This window comes from Morone saxatilis, unplaced genomic scaffold, assembly GCF_004916995.1.
Source record: "Morone saxatilis isolate NCDOM2014 unplaced genomic scaffold, NCSU_SB_2.0 Contig5, whole genome shotgun sequence".
Taxonomy (NCBI): domain Eukaryota; kingdom Metazoa; phylum Chordata; class Actinopteri; family Moronidae; genus Morone; species Morone saxatilis.
Window position 1 is genome coordinate 21,756,337 of NW_023340095.1, and position 17,211 is coordinate 21,773,547.

Sequence of the window (17,211 nt, forward strand, 5' to 3'; positions counted from 1 at the left end):
CAAATTCTATGATTTCAGCTTCTCAAATGTGATTATATTCTGGTTGCTTTAGTCCTCTATGACAGTAAACTGAATTTCTTTGGGTTGAGGATTGAGTAAATGATTGACAGTTTAATTGTGGATGAAAATAAATTGCAACCCTGAAGTGTTCCGTGTCCGTCCTTCAGACTGGCAGATTATGATGTGGTGGTGACAACATACAGTTTGGTCTCTAAAGAGATCCCAGTCCAGAAGGAGGAGGCTGAGAAACCCAGCAAAGATACTGACGATGTGGTGAGAAATATATATTTAAAACTTTATTTAAAATCTGTTCTGATGTCAGCGTTTATCAGCTTCAATGCTGTAACCTAAGATTCTGCTTTTAGGATGTGAATACAGACATACAGTAGTTACACTGATAATCAATCTTCTTTGGCACCAAAACTAAAAAACTGAGACACCTGACACTTCATCCCATGTTGTTTTCCTCAGCCACCGCGCTCAGGTCCTCTTCGGCGAGTGGCCTGGGCCCGGGTGATTCTGGATGAAGCCCACAACATCAAAAACCCAAAAGTACAGACTTCCATGGCTGTGTGTCAGCTGAGGGCTCAAGCCCGCTGGGCTGTCACTGGCACACCCATCCAGAACAACTTGCTGGACATGTACTCGCTGCTCAAGTAAGACAAAAACTCAGTGGATACAAGGGTTTAAAACAACAACATAAGAACTTGGTAGAAATGCTGTGTAGACACACAGAGGTTCTTAATTGGAGGAACTTTATTTCCAGTGAAACTGCAACTAGTATTGTGATTTGCAAAATACTATGAACTTTAAATATGTGTTGATTCTGACACCCCTGTGGACAAAAGCAGTAGTGTTTCTACTGCTTTGTTTCATTGATTTCAAGGTAGTGGCAGGTATTAAGAATAATTATACACAAATAGCCAATCTTGTCTCTGGTGGTCTTGTTTATGTAGGTCATATGGAGTACCCAATATTACATTGAGACTGTTTCATAACCACTTAAAAAAGTATGTTTAAGAAATGTGAACACTTAATTTTTATGACTTTATGAATAAAGTTGCTAAATTTAAACAGATGATGAATGAACCGTGCAAGCAGGTTAAAGCTACACATATGTGCAAGGCTTAATCTGATGGATCCATCTTTGTCTTGAATCCAGGAAAAATGTTCTTCTTCACTGATCAGTAGTTATAAATGAAAAGTGCTTTATAAGTGACCAAACATTACAAATTCCTTTGAAATCTGTTAAACTTTGTTCACAATGCATGAAGAAACATTGATGAGTGAAATGATGCATTCTAAATACTATAATAATGCACTGAAAAGATTCCAACCCTGAAGTGTTTTTTTGAATGTGTTCAGTGAAGTACAGATGGAATTGGAATAAGATTGTGTTCATTCACTGTCTGTCTCCGTCTGTCTTTCAGGTTTCTGCGTTGTTCTCCGTTTGATGAGTACAAACTCTGGAAAGCTCAGGTGGATAACGGCTCTAAAAGAGGCAGAGAGAGGCTCAACATCCTGACGAGGAATCTTCTGCTCAGACGAACCAAAGACCAGCAGGACTCCACAGGAAAACCACTGGTAGGACACAAACCTTAGACGTCAATCCTGACGAGGAACCTTACGCTGAGGACACTCATTATTACTTCTCTTTGTCTTTTAAATGGTGGTATGTGCTCACCGTGGCTAGTTAGCTAGCTGCTGATTTGCTCAAACAGATCAGACTCAGCTGAGACGTTGATTCTCACTCTTGATCCTGGCTGAAGTGAAGTGTTTAATGTTTCAGGTGTCCCTTCCTAATCGGACCTGCGAGGTGCATCGACTCAAACTATCCAAGGATGAACAGGCTGTGTATGATGTGGTCTTTGCCCAATCCAGGTAACACAACAACAACCTTATTTTAGTCTTATTTTTTAATTTAACATAAGATTTACAAGAAAACATCCCTCATATCAATATATTTAGTGTTAACACAGGAGCATTCTTAAAGGAAGGAAAGATGATCTTACCCTCCTCTAGTTCCTTGTTTTATTAATATTTAATCATAAATGGTCATTAGGTGGTGTTTTGAAAGTTAACTTACAATTAAATGTAATATTGTGTTTGACTTTTTCCAACAACTTGAGATGTTTCCTAAAATGTTTTCCATTCAGGGCAAAGTAGAAAAGTGGCTATTAATGGACTAATTAATGTTCCCCTTTAAACTACTTTATGACTACCATCAACCCTTAAGTATTCCAGGATATACCAGATACTATAGTTCAATAAAGAAAATATGCTAGAACTGTGATTTGCTCTTTTCCTCTAGATCTACTCTGCAGAACTATCTGAAGAGACATGAAGGAAATGATGTGAACAAGCGAAACACTCCCAGTTCCAATCCCTTTGACAAAGGTGAGATATGAGCTGCTTGATTTTATATTCCTCAACAGGCTGAGTGTGTCATGAATACTGCCTCAGTCCTGAGTGTGCAATTTGACATTTTGTGCACAGATATTATTATATATAAAATGATCACACTAAGAAAAATTGAAGCTGATCAATCACAATTCCACTTTATGCCCAATTAAATAAGTATTTGCATGTCTGCTATTATCAGCATTGACTTTAACTCTGTTTCTCAGTTTTACTTTACTTTAATTTGCTCACTGTGAAATTATTCCTTTGTGGCTTCCTGCTCAAAATGAAATGTTATTTTAAAAAATTGGTTAGTAATCAGTGTTGCTATAGTGGTGTCTCAAAAGTGTGTTTGTCTTCCTTCCCCAGTGGCCCAAGAGTTCGGTATGTCCCAGGCTGACCCTACTGTGTCGAGTTCCCAGCAGCCCCAACAGGCGTCCAGCACCGTCCACATCCTGTCTCTGCTGCTGCGCCTCCGACAGTGCTGCTGTCACATCTCACTTCTTAAGAAGGTACACACTCACACACACTCGCGCTCTGACAATACCCACAAGTTTTGCCTGACATTCTGACACACAGATACACACAAACACCAACTACACGGTATACACAAGCATTGACTTCTTTCCTTCTCCTCTCTGCTCAGACTCTTGACTCATCAGAGCTGGAGGGTGATGGGATCGTCTTGTCTCTGGAGGAGCAGCTCAATGCTCTGTCGCTCTCCTCCAGCCCCTCGCCCTCGGGCCCTGACCCCAAAGACACTGTGGCCCTTAATGGCACCCGCTTCCCCTCAAAGCTGTTTGAGGATACCAGTGAGAGCACCAAGGTGGGCAAAGGTTGCGCTCAGGAGTAATGGTTGAATCAGAAATGTGGTTTTTAGTGATCTCCGTAGAGGTTAGCAGGTTGTTTACAGAGACTGGATGCCCTCAGTTTTAGCCTTTCTGAAGTCTAGTTAGTGTTGGTGAGGGCAGACATGAGGGTTTTTAGATACATGTTAAGCTGTGATTACCAGTCATATCTTAGTTACTTTAAGGAGTCACAGGTTCTAATCTGTCTTCATCAAGAGCCTGGGGAAAATATACAACATACCTGGTGAGAAAATGTTTCCCTCATTTAAGAGGACAGGGTGTGAAGCCAATCCTCAAACTTTCCTTTGTTTTATCAAATCTTAACAACAAATCAACTAATTCTTCTACCTTCATTTTCCAGATTTCTGCTATTGTCTCTGAGCTGAAGGCAATCAGGCAAAAGAGTGATGATCAGAAAAGGTAAAACATTAAAGTCTCACAATCACCTCAGAAGCTGTTTTGCATCCAGTTATATTATAATCTGCTTCAGTTTGACTCATTTTTTATTCTTGCAGCAAAAAATCAACACTTTCTTTTGACACACAAAAGCATCTGCCAGATACATTTCGTAATCTAGTTGGCAAATCAGTCTGCCACAAGGTCCCTTCAGAAGCTGTTCTGAAGTTCTCAGTTGTGTCACACAATCTTCCTCAGCAGATGGAGTTAACCAAGTTTCTTGGAAATGTTGATGTTCAGATTTCAATTTTTCTGAGCACTTTTAGGACCATCTACTGAGGAAGTCATAAATATTTTACCTTCCTCAAACACACATATATATGATCTGTACTGTACATTCATTGACCTGTAAACTACTCATCTGTTAATCTGTAAGTGGTGACTGCAGCTGACCCAAGAGAACAGTTTAAATGTTACTATCATATGTGTAATCTACATTGTATCTCCTCTCTGGTAATGTGTAGCGTGATCGTGTCCCAGTGGACCAGCATGCTGCACATTGTAGCAGTTCATCTGCGGCAGATGGGCCTGAGCTACGGCGTTATTGACGGGACGGTCAACCCCAAACGCCGCATGGACCTGGTGGAAGAATTCAACATTAACCCTAAAGGACCACAGGTAAATCTCACTCAAACCTCTTGACCCTAAAAACAAAGCACATGACTAAAACCTATTACTACTTTTAAATTAATTGGCAAGTATTTTAATACAGGTATGAAACCCTTGACAAACTTAATATTTTCTTTTGCTGCCATTAATAGTCATAGCATCATTTAACATCTACATGAGCTTTTTGTTTTGTTTTTACAATGTATTAGTGAAAAGAAATGTAAAAATATGCCTTTACGGCCATTGTTTTGTCACACAACTTTAGAATACATAGTGGAAGAAGGTTACCAGTGAAAGGCCGCACAGTACTGATAAGAATCAATCTTCAGAACTGGACTTAGACCAGTGCTACATTAAACATATTGTGAGTAAATATATATTTATATGTATTTCTGGTTTTCTGCCAAAGGTGATGCTGGTTTCTCTTTGTGCTGGAGGAGTTGGACTTAATCTCATTGGTGGAAATCACCTCTTCCTCATGGACATGCACTGGTGAGACACACAGGCATGCACAAAACCAAAAGACTATAATTGCTGGTGTTTGCTTCCCTCTGCTTGATGTTATATAAACAGTATCTGTTTTGTCTGAATTATTGTTGTTTTTATTCCTTTAATTCTATTGTGTTAGCCTATACCTTTACCTCTTGTTATTGCTTTTTATTTCACCCTCAACTGAAATGTTCATTGTCATCAGCTGACCCTTTTTAGAGCTTTCCGTTCAATTCAAATTTGAGCTCCTTCCAGAGGTGAACTCTTCAACCTCTTTTAGTGCTTCAGTTGCAACTGTTATTCGCACAGAACATTTTACAAGCCAATAATTCACATTTAAAGACATTATGACCTCATTAAAGGACCAGTGAATAGGATTTAGTGTGATCTAGCCGGGATTGCAGCCAACTGAATACTGCTGGCCTTAGGTGGCCGTAAAAGGTGGGAAAGGTCCTATCTTGAGCCCATGTTGGTTGGTCATTCTAGGGTGATTATACATGACTGAAAACATATCTATGAATATTACATTCATAGATCCATTTCTGCCAAAGGATCCTCCTAAATGTAACACACTGAACCTTACACTTAAGTATGGTAAAATACTCTTCTTTAAGAATTGAAATAGAGCTCTCTCCCAAACAAACACACACACACCAGTTGTACCATTTGGTGCTGTTTTGCAGTGGCTAGTCACTTACAGATCAATGCTACTAATAAAGTGAGAAAATCTTTAATATGTTCAGTATAAGAATGAGTTTTTAAACTCTGACCCCTGTATGCTCTGACAGGAACCCAGCCTTGGAGGATCAAGCATGTGACAGAATCTACAGAGTTGGACAAACTAAAGATGTCACCATCCACAGGTAACAAATCAGCAGGACGTTTGATTTGTGTGTCTATTATTTACTATTACATCATATGACATTGTTTTAAAAGGACAGTATTGAGAAGTATCAACTAAGGAAGGTTAATAAGTTAGGTACAGTTAAAGGTGCCCAAAACAGAGATCAAATTAAAATGTTGCTGTCATGTGGGTGGGAGTGAAACAACAAAGCTACAGCTCCATGGGAAACTTTTTCATTAGGTTTGTTTGAGTTAAATGGTTTGTGTGTTAATAGTTTTGTGTTTGTGTCCAGGTTTGAGTGTGAAGGCACAGTGGAGGAGAAGATTTCCACACTGCAGGCGAAGAAGAAGGAGCTGGCCCAGAATGTGCTGTCAGGAACGGGAAGCACCTTCTCCAAACTCTCTCTGGCTGATCTCAGAATCATTTTTGGTGTCTGAGATGGAAGAGAACTGAGGACGCTGTGCCACGCTGTCAAACCCACAGCTACAACACTAGACAGCTATTCATACACTTATTCAAAACTCAGTCTGGAAAATCATGAAATAACCTAATAAGACTAAGGTAATAAATAACCTGAAGATACTAGAGAGCTCATTTTCGTCGATGTAATGACTTCTTTTTGGGCCTGTCATCTCTTAGCTTATCCCAGTACAGCGTCTGCATCCTAACTGCTTTACAAAATGTTATTGGACTTAATGTGCCTTAACATTATATTTCAAGTTTTCAAGGCTGCTATTAGCTCTATTTACTCAGATACATGCTGCTTTAAACTGATTTATTTTAACAGTATTTCAATTATAGATAACTTTACAGATGCTGCTTTTGCCCTGATTTGTTGCTCCAGTGCAAAATTGGTTACCATCAGTAAGTGATGACCATCAGTTTCTCATTTTATTTGGTTTTAAAAGAGATTTTCTCTCATAAACTAATCTAATCTAATCTATCACTGTCATAGTTATTTTAATTTTATGTAGTTAACTCATTGGAGTGAAGCAAATATTTCCCTATATTTGTTTCCATTAATGAAGTTTATTTCCCTTTTTAAAGTGGTTTTCAAATGCCTTTTTTAATTATTGGTTATTGTTGTGTGTGTGTGTGATATGTTTAAATAAATGTGTAATGGAAGTTAATGGGACTGCTTGCTGTATAAATTGCTTTGCACAGTAAGTGGAAATGATTTGTCAATTCCAAATGATAGGAAATTAAGATGTGCTAGTGAACTAGTCACAAAAATGTCAATTTACTGATATTTGAATATTAAGACACTATATTTGAAATATATTTTGGAGACAGAAGAGTGAAGACACATTTTCATATGCTGCAAGGTAAGTTATTCAGAATACATTACTGGCCACAAATTGTAGCCTATTTACATGGGCAATTTAAGTTGTTTTTTTTTTTTATGTTTAAAGATAACTATGTGGAAAATGAAAACGCATAGTATACTGTTTTAAATTATAAATGCGTTCCATTGTTTTCTATCATATGTATCCTTAACTTGCTCCAATAGCCCACCTTGAGCAGTCGTCCATGTTTTCATCGCTCTGTGTAAAAAAATTAATGTCCATGCTGCGTTTAAGAAACATCGGAAGTTTGGATACAATGTCTATAATTACACAGAGTAATAATGGAATCGGGTTTTTTTGTTTTTTTTTAAATCTACATGGTCCTGCAATCCTTGTAGTCAAGCTGTGTCTTCAGAGGAAACTTCAAGTATTAAAGTGCATGTCAGACACAGGCGGTTGTAACAATTACCGGCGTTTTCTGTCTATCAAACATTAGCATTACTATTTCTGCATTCTCTCAGTTAAATGATTAATCCTGCATATCGCAAAGCAGAAGTTAGTTCTGCTGCTTACAAGCGTTGACCAAAACCATTTGAAACAGCTCAACGTGGTGAAAGTGATTGAGAAATAGCAGCCTGTGAGTCCAGGAGTCGCATTGAATGCGGCGCAGTGAGAGCGGGCGGTAGCGGGTGAGCTCCGGATAAAGCCTCTGAGCCGCAGAGCTCGTGCAGTAACGTTAGCGTCCTGCCCCGGTGAACAAACGGCTAACGTTAACGGGAACGAGGCCTCTACGAGGGCTCAAGCACAAAGCTCAACTTTGGCAGCTCTGCACCAACCCGCAGCCATGGCGGCCGAGGCGGACAAGGTAGAGCCCGCGGACAGTGGAGATGAGGAAGAAGACGTTTACGAAGTGGAGAGGATCATTGACATGCGAGTGGAAGAGGTAACGATAGCTCGATGCTACGTAGCCGCCTGGCTAGCTGGGCGAACATGGTGGCAGTGCCTTCACTTCCACTCTCACGACGCATAGTCCACCTACAACGGTGTCCAGACACACTGCACATATAACCAACAATGCATTTGAATTGCATTGACATGCATTGGATTGCGCTTGCGTTACTCAACTAATCGTATGCGACCAGTACTGTTTTTGTCGCGGTGCGCTGCTCGTCCAAACATAGCATCGTCTTTCTGTACGGCTCCCATGATGTCCGCTCCCTTCTCCCCTGCTGGGGCCAAGGACAGACGCTTTGCAAGCTTGCACATATATATATATATTTTTAATCTTGGGTGCTCTTGAACAGCGGCATAGCTAGATCAAACAAATCCCGGGAATAATGTTAGTCACACTGTGCATGATACAGATTGTATGGTGGGGGTTCCTAGCGGCAAACAATACCAGTTAACGTAATTCCCAATGTGGATTCACTCACCGCTGCTAACGTTACTACAGTGGCTGCTCTGTGTGTGTGTGTGAGTGTGTGTGTGTGTGTGTGTGTGTGTGTGAGTGAGAGAGGCGGAATTAACTGAACCTGTGTGTTTATGTATCTTTCTGCGTAAAGACAAATCCCACACTGGATAATAATTAACAACAATTGTATCTCACTTACACTGTTTTAAGTTGTGTTGTGTCTTTGTAAGAACATAGTAACGCGCTTGTAGCTTGTAACATGTGTCAGTTGTGTTTTGATTTCTACAAAATCTGTCTAGTAACCCACCTGGTGCATAAGTATCCACACTGTACCAGTGTTTGATAGCTTTGTACGTCCAGCTGAGGAACTTTTCCTAAACGTTAAAAAATGACACAAAGACAAACAACAAACTGAGCACTGTATCTTACATTCAGTAATCAGTGAGACACATTGAATACATTGTAGTGCTGAACAAACAAAGTGTCAGAATCTGCTTCATTAACCAAGTATGTGTTTACATTAAAGGAATTTGACTCCGGTTTTAAGTGTGTGTGTTGGCTTGTGTAGTCCTATTGTATTTAGTAAGAATCACATATTTAAAGTATTTCTGAATATTTGTGTTGTTGAAGGTGGTGCGATAGTTTCTGATTTTACACCTTTTATATTACTTTATTGAAACAATATCAACATATTAATAACCAGAATGAAAACAGACTTTGGACTGTAGTTTGCTCTGTTCTTCATTGTGGGTGATTACACTTCTTTTCCACTTCTTTTGCAGTAGTCCCCCTCCCATTATTTCTCCTCATATTGTGTTTACAAAGTCATGCTTTGTCCCGGGTTGGTGCCACATTTTAAATATTAACTACCCCCTCACTTGAGGGATTATGGGGGGAGTGCTTTTGTGTTTATGAGTGTAGATGGGTTGGAGGGTGGTGTTTGTGTTTTTTCCTGGAGTGCCAGGGCTTTTTATACGGTCTGAAGGATTCTTCACATTCACTGTGTTTGTTTACATCGAGTTAAGAAAGCAGATTTTTCTTCTCAAAACTCTCAAGTTGATTTATGAGCTCAAATGATGAAGTGAAACTGAGTTAACCTAAGTGAATTCATGTTGGAGAAACATTGTTAATATGTTAAGTATGTGCATTAGCATGACAAAGACACCGGAATAATTAAAGTATTGTGGGCTAGCAATTTGGCAAAGTTGTGCAATGTTGTGTACAGCTGAACAAGATTGTATTATTCTTCGTGTCAAAACTAGAACTGTTAAATGAGTCTGTTTCCATAGCTGAACAGTGAGCATTTATTTTAATACTGAAACACAATCACAGTGAGAAATTAATGATCTCCAGCCGCAGAGCTATCCTCACTGCAGCATTTGTCCGAAACAAAAAACTCTTTCTTAAAGCAGCATCAGTTAACAAATTCTTAAACATAACAAAATTAAGTTCTGGTGGCTTGGAAAAATTACAAATCAAAACTTTAGTGCAAAACTTTTGCATTGTGCATCGCAACAGAAACTCTGGACCTGACACACATTTTTCTTAGCTTATCCTAATTGTGTTCCTTCATATAAATGATTACCATCTGGTCCAGGTTGGTAAATATGTACATCTGCAATGATAAATTATTGATGTTGCCTTTTCTAGCACACTTTTGTGCGCATGTTCACATTTTTTCAGCTACTGGCTAGTGCAACTTTAAGTATTTTGTTTGTTTCTCCCCAATGAACTCTTGTTGTATTTGAATATTATGAATACAACCAATGAATCAAAGAAAAATGTCCACCATGCAGAATACTATATGTATCCATGTTGGCTGGAGTCAGCAGTTAATGTCTGACAGCTACCAGTCAACATGTCAGGTTGGTGTGGAGTAATGCTTGAGCTTAATATCCATCTCTATCTGTTCTTAGGGTGAAGTGCTCTACAGAGTCCGCTGGAAGAATTACTGCTCTGATGATGATACTTGGGAGCCAGAGGCCCATTTGGAGGACTGTCGTGAGGTCCTCTTAGCCTTTAAGAAGACCATGGCTGAAGCTAAGGCCAAGAAAGAGGCAGAAGCCAAAAAGAGCGTGGTAAGTCACACTCCCTGTTTACACCTGGCATTAACCTGCGTCTTGGGTCATCCGATCACAAGTGGACAGCTCTCAGTACGTCAGTTCTCCCTGCCATTAGAAAGCGTCTGTGTACAGCGTTATCCATGTGCATTCTCATGTGTGAGCAATGTGATAAAGCCTCTGAGCCATTCAGCTTCACAGCTTCATAGTGCTACTAGAGGTCTACAACGCCACAGAGAACCTTGACCACAAAGCCAAAAATACAATATATAATGTTTATGAATTAGTTTAAAAATGTGACATTGTTTATTCATTCTCCTCTTAGAAACTGCTGCCTACGAAGAGTGACGTGTTTGATGCCGACTCAGAAAGTGAAAGTGACAAAGACCGTTCAACTGAGGCACCCATCAAGAAGAAGAAAAAGACCAAGGTCCAGGTAGAAGAGGAACCACCTCCAAAGGAGAAAAAGAAGAAGAAGAAGAAAGACAAACGGAAGGAGGAGTTCAGGCCTCTACCGGCACCAGAGACGGATGAAGAGGAGGAAGAACAAGAAGAAGAGGAAGAAGAAGAGAGAGCCCCAACACCACCCTCTCCTCCCAAGGAGAAAAAGACTGAAACAAAAAAGCGACTGGTTGACTCTGAAGAGGAGGAGGAGGAGGAGCCAGTTCCCTCCAAAAAACACAAGAAGGAAAAGGGAAAGGAGGCAGTAAAGCAAAAGAAAGAAAAGGTAGAGGAGGGAAAGAAAAAGAAAGGAAAGAAAGAAAGGAAAATTGAAACCTCTGAAGACGAAGCTGCTGCACCTCTAGAAGATGACCTGAGCGACGGCCCATCGGAGTCCCAAATGGACGACAGTGCATCGACGGATACAGCAGTAAAGTCAGCCGAAAAGGCGCGTTTGGACGACAAGTCCAAACAAAAGATGGGAAAGTGGGAAGTAAAGCTGCAGGGCATTAAGGACCTCATCCATGACAAAAAGAACAGAAAGACAGATGCCACTCAGAAAGAAAGCAGCCTCCAAAAACTAAAGAGCCTCACCTCTAAAAGCAAGGAAGAGGCTGCCCCACACTCAGACTCCAGTGATAGCTCCACCCTACATAAGAAAGCCAAGAGCAAAGGACAGGACAGCACGCCGCCGCCACCACCCAAAGTCCCGTCTTCCTCAACATCCTCATCATCCTCCTCATCCTCTGTCACAGCAGCCAGCAGCACCAAGGGCAAGGAGGACGAGGTAGCTGCTAAAGAGGAGGTATTGGGACCAAAGGATGCCACAGGATCCACTAACCTGTTTGAGAAATTCCTTTTAACCTGCGAGGCCAAGGACCGCGCCCCCCGCAGGCAGCCAGTGCACCAGCCCACACCAGAAAAGACCAGCAGCAAACCCCCAAAGGTACAGTATTGGAGCTTTGTATGTTTTCCCAGTGTTTTACATCATATGACATAAAATGTTGGAGTTGAAAATGGGATACATGTCAATTTAAACTTGCCAGAATCTCCAAATTGTATCTTTGGTTTGCCTGGGTGGATCTCAGCCAGGTGTGCAGAGACAACAGAGTGGGCAAATGCTTTTGTAGGGATGCACTGTTTTTCTTCTGCTACAGTTCCGATACCCAAACTCAGTGTCTAAGTCTATGCAAAGTAAAAAATCTGGATACTTTTTGGGATTAATATTTCTGTGTTTCCATTATTTTCTGTTATTTATGGTTTGATTATTGCAAACTGGTATATGTGAAAGATTAGCAGCAACATTTATTTATATGCGTTATTTTTTGCTCAATACACATTAAGCACCCTTTGCACAAAAATGTGCTCTTTAAAATCAAGCTGGACAATATTCTAAATTAATATTAATATTTTCTACTTTCTTTGAGTTATTTTTTTTTTTAAACCTGCATCAGTCCTAATCATAGAAACCAAATATTTATTATTTTTTGTGCTGTAACAAAGAACCTCACCTATTGCCCATGTAACATTTACACTTATTTATTATACACTACTCACAAAAAGTTAGGGATATTCGCCTTTCGGATGAAATTTCAGAATGCACCTAAAATGCACTATAACCTTTACAGGTAAACTTAATTTGACCTTCTCTAAACTTTTGAATGTACATGTCCAACTGTTCAATGTTTCAGTACTTTGCATAACATGCTGTTCTCTAACGAGTTGATTAACCGCAAAAATCACAACAAATGTCTGATCCATGAATCAACCACTAAATGTTCTGGTTCAATGCCGATTTCTATTTAAACAGTCCTCTTCATCATGCTGTTCACATTTTGACATCATGAGACCAAGACGACACCTAACAATCGATCAACAGTCCCTGGCCACTGCGAGGCTTAAGATGGGATGAACTCAGAGGGAAGTTGCCACTAAGCTTAGAGTGCTACAGAGTGTCATCAGCAGGTTGCAACAGAAACGGAGAGAATGGAAGAGTCACAGAAAAGCATAGAAGTGGACGTCCTTTGGCCAAATCCAATGCTGATGAGCGCTTCATTGTGAACAGTGCCCTGCGGAACCGGATGGTGAACGCCTCTTAACTCCAGCCACGTTTAAGGGAACCCGAGTGTCACGTCAGACCATTTGAAACCGCCTTCATCAGCATGGTCTGCGTGCTAGACGACCTGCAAGGGTACCTGACCATGCCACCAGACACAGACGTCATCGTCTTGCATGAGCCAGGGAGCATTTGCAGTGGGCCTCAGTGCTGTTCTCTGATGAAAGTTGATTCACATTGAGCAGCAATGATGGCAACCAACGCTGTTGGAGTCGTCAAGGAGAACGCTATGCATCAGCCACTGTTGTCACCAGATGAGTCTTTGGAGGTGGTGGTGTTACAGTCCGGGCAGGTGTGTCTAGTCAATACAGAACTGCCCTACACCTTGTGAATGATACTTTGACAAGCCGATACTACCTGAATAACATCATTAATCCCGTCATTGTGCCTCTGCATGAGCAACACAGGCCTGATTTCATCTGCATGGACGACAACGCCTCAGCTGATCGAGGTCGCATCATCAGGGAAGGGCTGCACTTTCAAATGGAGTGACCTGCACTTTCTCCAGACCTGAATCCCATTGAAATCCTATGGGATTAGCTGAGTCTTGATGTAGAGGATCGTCGCCCCGCACCCCAGAACCTCGATGACCGTATGGCAGCCTTTCAAGGAGAGCGGAATATGCCTCAGCAGACAATAAGTCGACTTGTGAACAGCATGAGACGTCGTTGTCAAGGACACCTGACAAGTTACTGAGACATTGACATTTTTTGTTGTGGTATACCCACCACTGTTGTTAGCTTTTTGTTTCAATAAATTGTTTGAGATGAAGAAATTACCATTCTATGCTTCTACTTAAATACCCTACTTTCATGATATATCACTGTAGCATGAACTTTTTACATTTTCCATAAATTTCACCCGAAAGTCAAAGTTCCCTTACTTTTTGTGAGTAGTGTAACAACATAAAACATAAAACAGCAAGAACAATATCTATAAATGAACATAATCTGAATAATAACAACAACAATAACAACATAACATTACAACGGCAACAGTTCAGGGGTTGCGTTTCGTTAATTTCAAAGCTGTTCTGGGCCCCCTGTGTAGATGTGTGTGTATTTTATAATAAAAAATTGTGGTGCTTTGAACGTTTGCATTAAAATTACACATGAAATGGAGGATATGGAAAAGGTGCCACTTCAAAGCTACCTGAGCTTTTACACAAATGAAGCGGAGAAATGAGAAGATGCATGTTTTATACTTTTTATTTGAGCAGGATCGAAAATGGTGATTTGAATGGCTTTCAATCTGCACATTTTTGTGCGTTGGGCCTTTAACAGGTCTATTTCAGGCCACGTTGTTTACAATAGGCTAAAAATAAAAAAATGCATGAAAAAAATTAAGAACACTCAAAAATGCACAACCTTGCATAAATCATCAACAATATGCATGAAAAAAGGATAATATATGCTGGAAATTAAAAGCACAAAACAGAAATGGACGTGGGTCCATCAAAGGGTTAAACCGTGATTAAAAATACTTCACTACTGCACGACTGTGTGTGTGTGTGTGTCCAAACAGAAAAGGCTTTTCTCAGCGTAATTACATGCCTCTACATCTCTTCAGCAAACCACTTCACCTATACTCTATTTTTCCCCCAGACCAAAACCAACCTGCTAAACAATGTAGCTCCTCTGCAGAGTTTTTATCATCAGTTGCTAAAAGTTTGCTGTTCATAAGATCTAACGGCCTTTTTATAAAGCTTTGTTAAACATGTAATAATACATATTCTGTCCATGTAAAGGTTTATAGACCTCCAGAGGGTCTGATTTAGCCAGAGAATGGCTAAATTAACTATGCGAAAACTATATGGAGTAATGTTAGTGAACTGCAAAAACGTCCTACAGCTACCTTCAGATTAAATTAACTTATTGTAAAGCAGATGCAGAAACGGTGTGAGTGGTAACTGAATGCATGTAAGCATACCGTTGTAAATGGATGTAAATAAGTAGAAGAGAAAACTGGATATGCTGTGAATCGGTGATGTTGGGCAGATACCCGATCAAAAGGTCCATATTAGTGTGCATCCCGAGTTTAGTTTATAGTTAAATAAAAAAAACATATAATGTAACAAGCTTATAAAAAAAGCCAAAAGCTCAGAGGAACTTACTGCAGAGAGAAAACAGGTAATGACATGTGTATTGGCTGAAGAACTATTTGAAGGCAAGTTGTGTCACAGCACCACAGATACCTGCAAGCATTACAGGATATTGTTAGATGTTTCTGTAATTTCATAATTGCTTTTGGTTGTCAAATAGAAAAGAGGGAACTGATTATTTTAAGAGTTGCTACTTTATTTCCATTTCAACATATTTGGTGGGAAGTTGTAAGTCAGGACAAGAACACATTGATGACGTGCTTATTTTTTTCAGAATAAGCCAGACTCAGTGGCAGGAAAACTACAAGGTGTTAACATTGTGTTTTATTTTCCCATAATAGCTATTAGGAAAGATTGAGAAGATCCCCAAGACAAGCAAAGATTCTCCAGTTCAGAAACCAGAGTCCAAGAAGACGGAGAAGACCAAGCAGTCAGATGGTATGCAAGACACACAGGCACAAACTCACATGTGTAAAACACTTTGTTATGTACATACATAAACACAAAGTGACTTTAGTCAAAGACAACCTAATTCTGAGTGAAAAGAAACCTTAATACAGCCTCTTCAGCACTCTGTGCAGTGCTTAGTACGTGGACACTGGCATCTACAATTTGTTTACATGTGAAACAAGTTTTTCATTTACCAAAATTAAGGAGTTTTCAATGATCTATGGGATGCCCTAGATGGGTTTTGTTCACTAACCCGGATATGTGCGTATGTGTATTTCATTAATCAACAGAGCCTCTGTAGTGAGTGCAGAAAGAGAGTGGTTACGAAGAGCAAAGGTCGAGTTATGAGCAATTTCAAGTGTGTGTTGTTGGGTATTTTTTTTATAGTTTCTTTTTGTTTGTTTTTGTTCACCACAAACTATGGAAAAGAAAAGTTTGTCTCTGTTGGAGGAGATGTTTATTAGTGTATCTAAGGAAGAGAGGATTGCTTCTTTTGAGGAGAACACACTTAATGAAAGGATACTGTTCTCAACATTTAAATAATCATGTTTCTAATACTTTTAGTCTCTTTTTCTGTTGTGTGTTAAGTTTTAGTACTGTTAGCATTAGCAGTATTAGCATCTGTCTTTTCCTCATTCTCTGTGTGTGTGTGTGTGTGTGTGTATGTAGTCAACCGTTGTAGCTCTAAACTTGCATGTTGTGTTACCACACATCCATGCAGTGAGGTGGTGAAAGGGGATATGAGTTTACAAATAAGATGGTCCAGTATCGTACTCAAGAACAAGGTTACCAATCAGTCACAAAATATTTCCACAGGCATCACATTATTGTACATAACTAATAAAAATTAGCTATGATCATTAATTTAGGGAGCAAAGAAACAACTCATGGATTCTGCTCTTTTCCTGCCTTGATAATTAATAATAAGTTTGGTCCAGCACCAGAGTTTTTTGTGATGTCTGTTCCTTGCTCTTTTAAATTGTTTTGTTAGCTGAACCCTATGGTATACAGTTTGTGTACACTCGTAACTTCATAGCAAAGATTTTTTTTTTGAGTGATGTCACCACTTGACAGCTGTGAGCATGAAATGCAGTCAAGGCTCTTTATCTCTCAAGAAATATAACTATTCGTGCTCCTCCTCTAGTCTCCAGGCCTGGCCAGAGTTATGGCTTCAACCTGGATAGTGATGAGAAGGAAGGAGAGGAATCTGCAGCAAAGCAAAGGCCTGGAGAGGAACCCCGTGAGCGGAGAGAGAGGCCCGAGGAGACGCAGCGGCCCAGCTGGGAGAGGAGAACCCCAACAGATGACAGGAGGAAGAGGAGAGAGGACAGTGAGCCCAGACTCTTCATGGCTTGTGATGATAATCAGGAGACCCAGGACCCACCAGAGGGCGCTGACAAATCTGGTATGTTTATGATTGGCCACTGAGTACCTGCTATCTTTGCTGCTTCCAAATTGTTCTTTCATGTTCAATTACACATTTGCATCTGCACAGTTGAAATGTCAATTTAGTTGATTTTACAACAATATAGCATGTGACCCCAGTGTTACAACACACACTAACTGAGGTAGGCCTGAACGATTTATCGTTTTCTGATCGAAATTGCGATTTCAGACAACGCAATCATGTGATTGCCAAAGCTGCGGTTTTCTGCAGCGCTCCTGACTGACCCAGGAACTATTTTACACATACATGCCGT

General features: G+C 40.1%; 2 protein-coding genes across 3 annotated transcripts in view; both read left to right on the plus strand.

Annotated features, from left to right (window-relative positions):
• Window positions 1–6,776, plus strand: part of ttf2 (transcription termination factor, RNA polymerase II) — a 12,344-nt gene extending 5,568 nt beyond the window's left edge. Inside the window, exons 12-23 of the mRNA XM_035675955.1 lie at window positions 168–273; window positions 472–656; window positions 1,431–1,584; window positions 1,790–1,881; window positions 2,312–2,397; window positions 2,770–2,912; window positions 3,047–3,226; window positions 3,610–3,668; window positions 4,169–4,322; window positions 4,723–4,805; window positions 5,591–5,665; window positions 5,939–6,776. Coding sequence (XP_035531848.1) covers window positions 168–273; window positions 472–656; window positions 1,431–1,584; window positions 1,790–1,881; window positions 2,312–2,397; window positions 2,770–2,912; window positions 3,047–3,226; window positions 3,610–3,668; window positions 4,169–4,322; window positions 4,723–4,805; window positions 5,591–5,665; window positions 5,939–6,083 — 1,462 coding nt within the window. The 3' untranslated portion in view covers window positions 6,084–6,776. The remainder of the gene's footprint in view (window positions 1–167; window positions 274–471; window positions 657–1,430; window positions 1,585–1,789; window positions 1,882–2,311; window positions 2,398–2,769; window positions 2,913–3,046; window positions 3,227–3,609; window positions 3,669–4,168; window positions 4,323–4,722; window positions 4,806–5,590; window positions 5,666–5,938) is intronic.
• Window positions 6,777–7,576: 800 nt separating this feature from the next.
• The window catches only part of mphosph8 (M-phase phosphoprotein 8), a 28,778-nt gene continuing 19,143 nt past the window's right edge, over window positions 7,577–17,211 (plus strand). Inside the window, exons 1-5 of one of the 2 annotated variants that reach the window (XM_035675956.1) lie at window positions 7,577–7,875; window positions 10,260–10,421; window positions 10,729–11,790; window positions 15,403–15,499; window positions 16,656–16,916. In XM_035675956.1, coding sequence (XP_035531849.1) covers window positions 7,777–7,875; window positions 10,260–10,421; window positions 10,729–11,790; window positions 15,403–15,499; window positions 16,656–16,916 — 1,681 coding nt within the window. In that variant the 5' untranslated portion in view covers window positions 7,577–7,776. The remainder of the gene's footprint in view (window positions 7,876–10,259; window positions 10,422–10,728; window positions 11,791–15,402; window positions 15,500–16,655; window positions 16,917–17,211) is intronic. The other variant, XM_035675959.1, reaches the window with a different exon arrangement.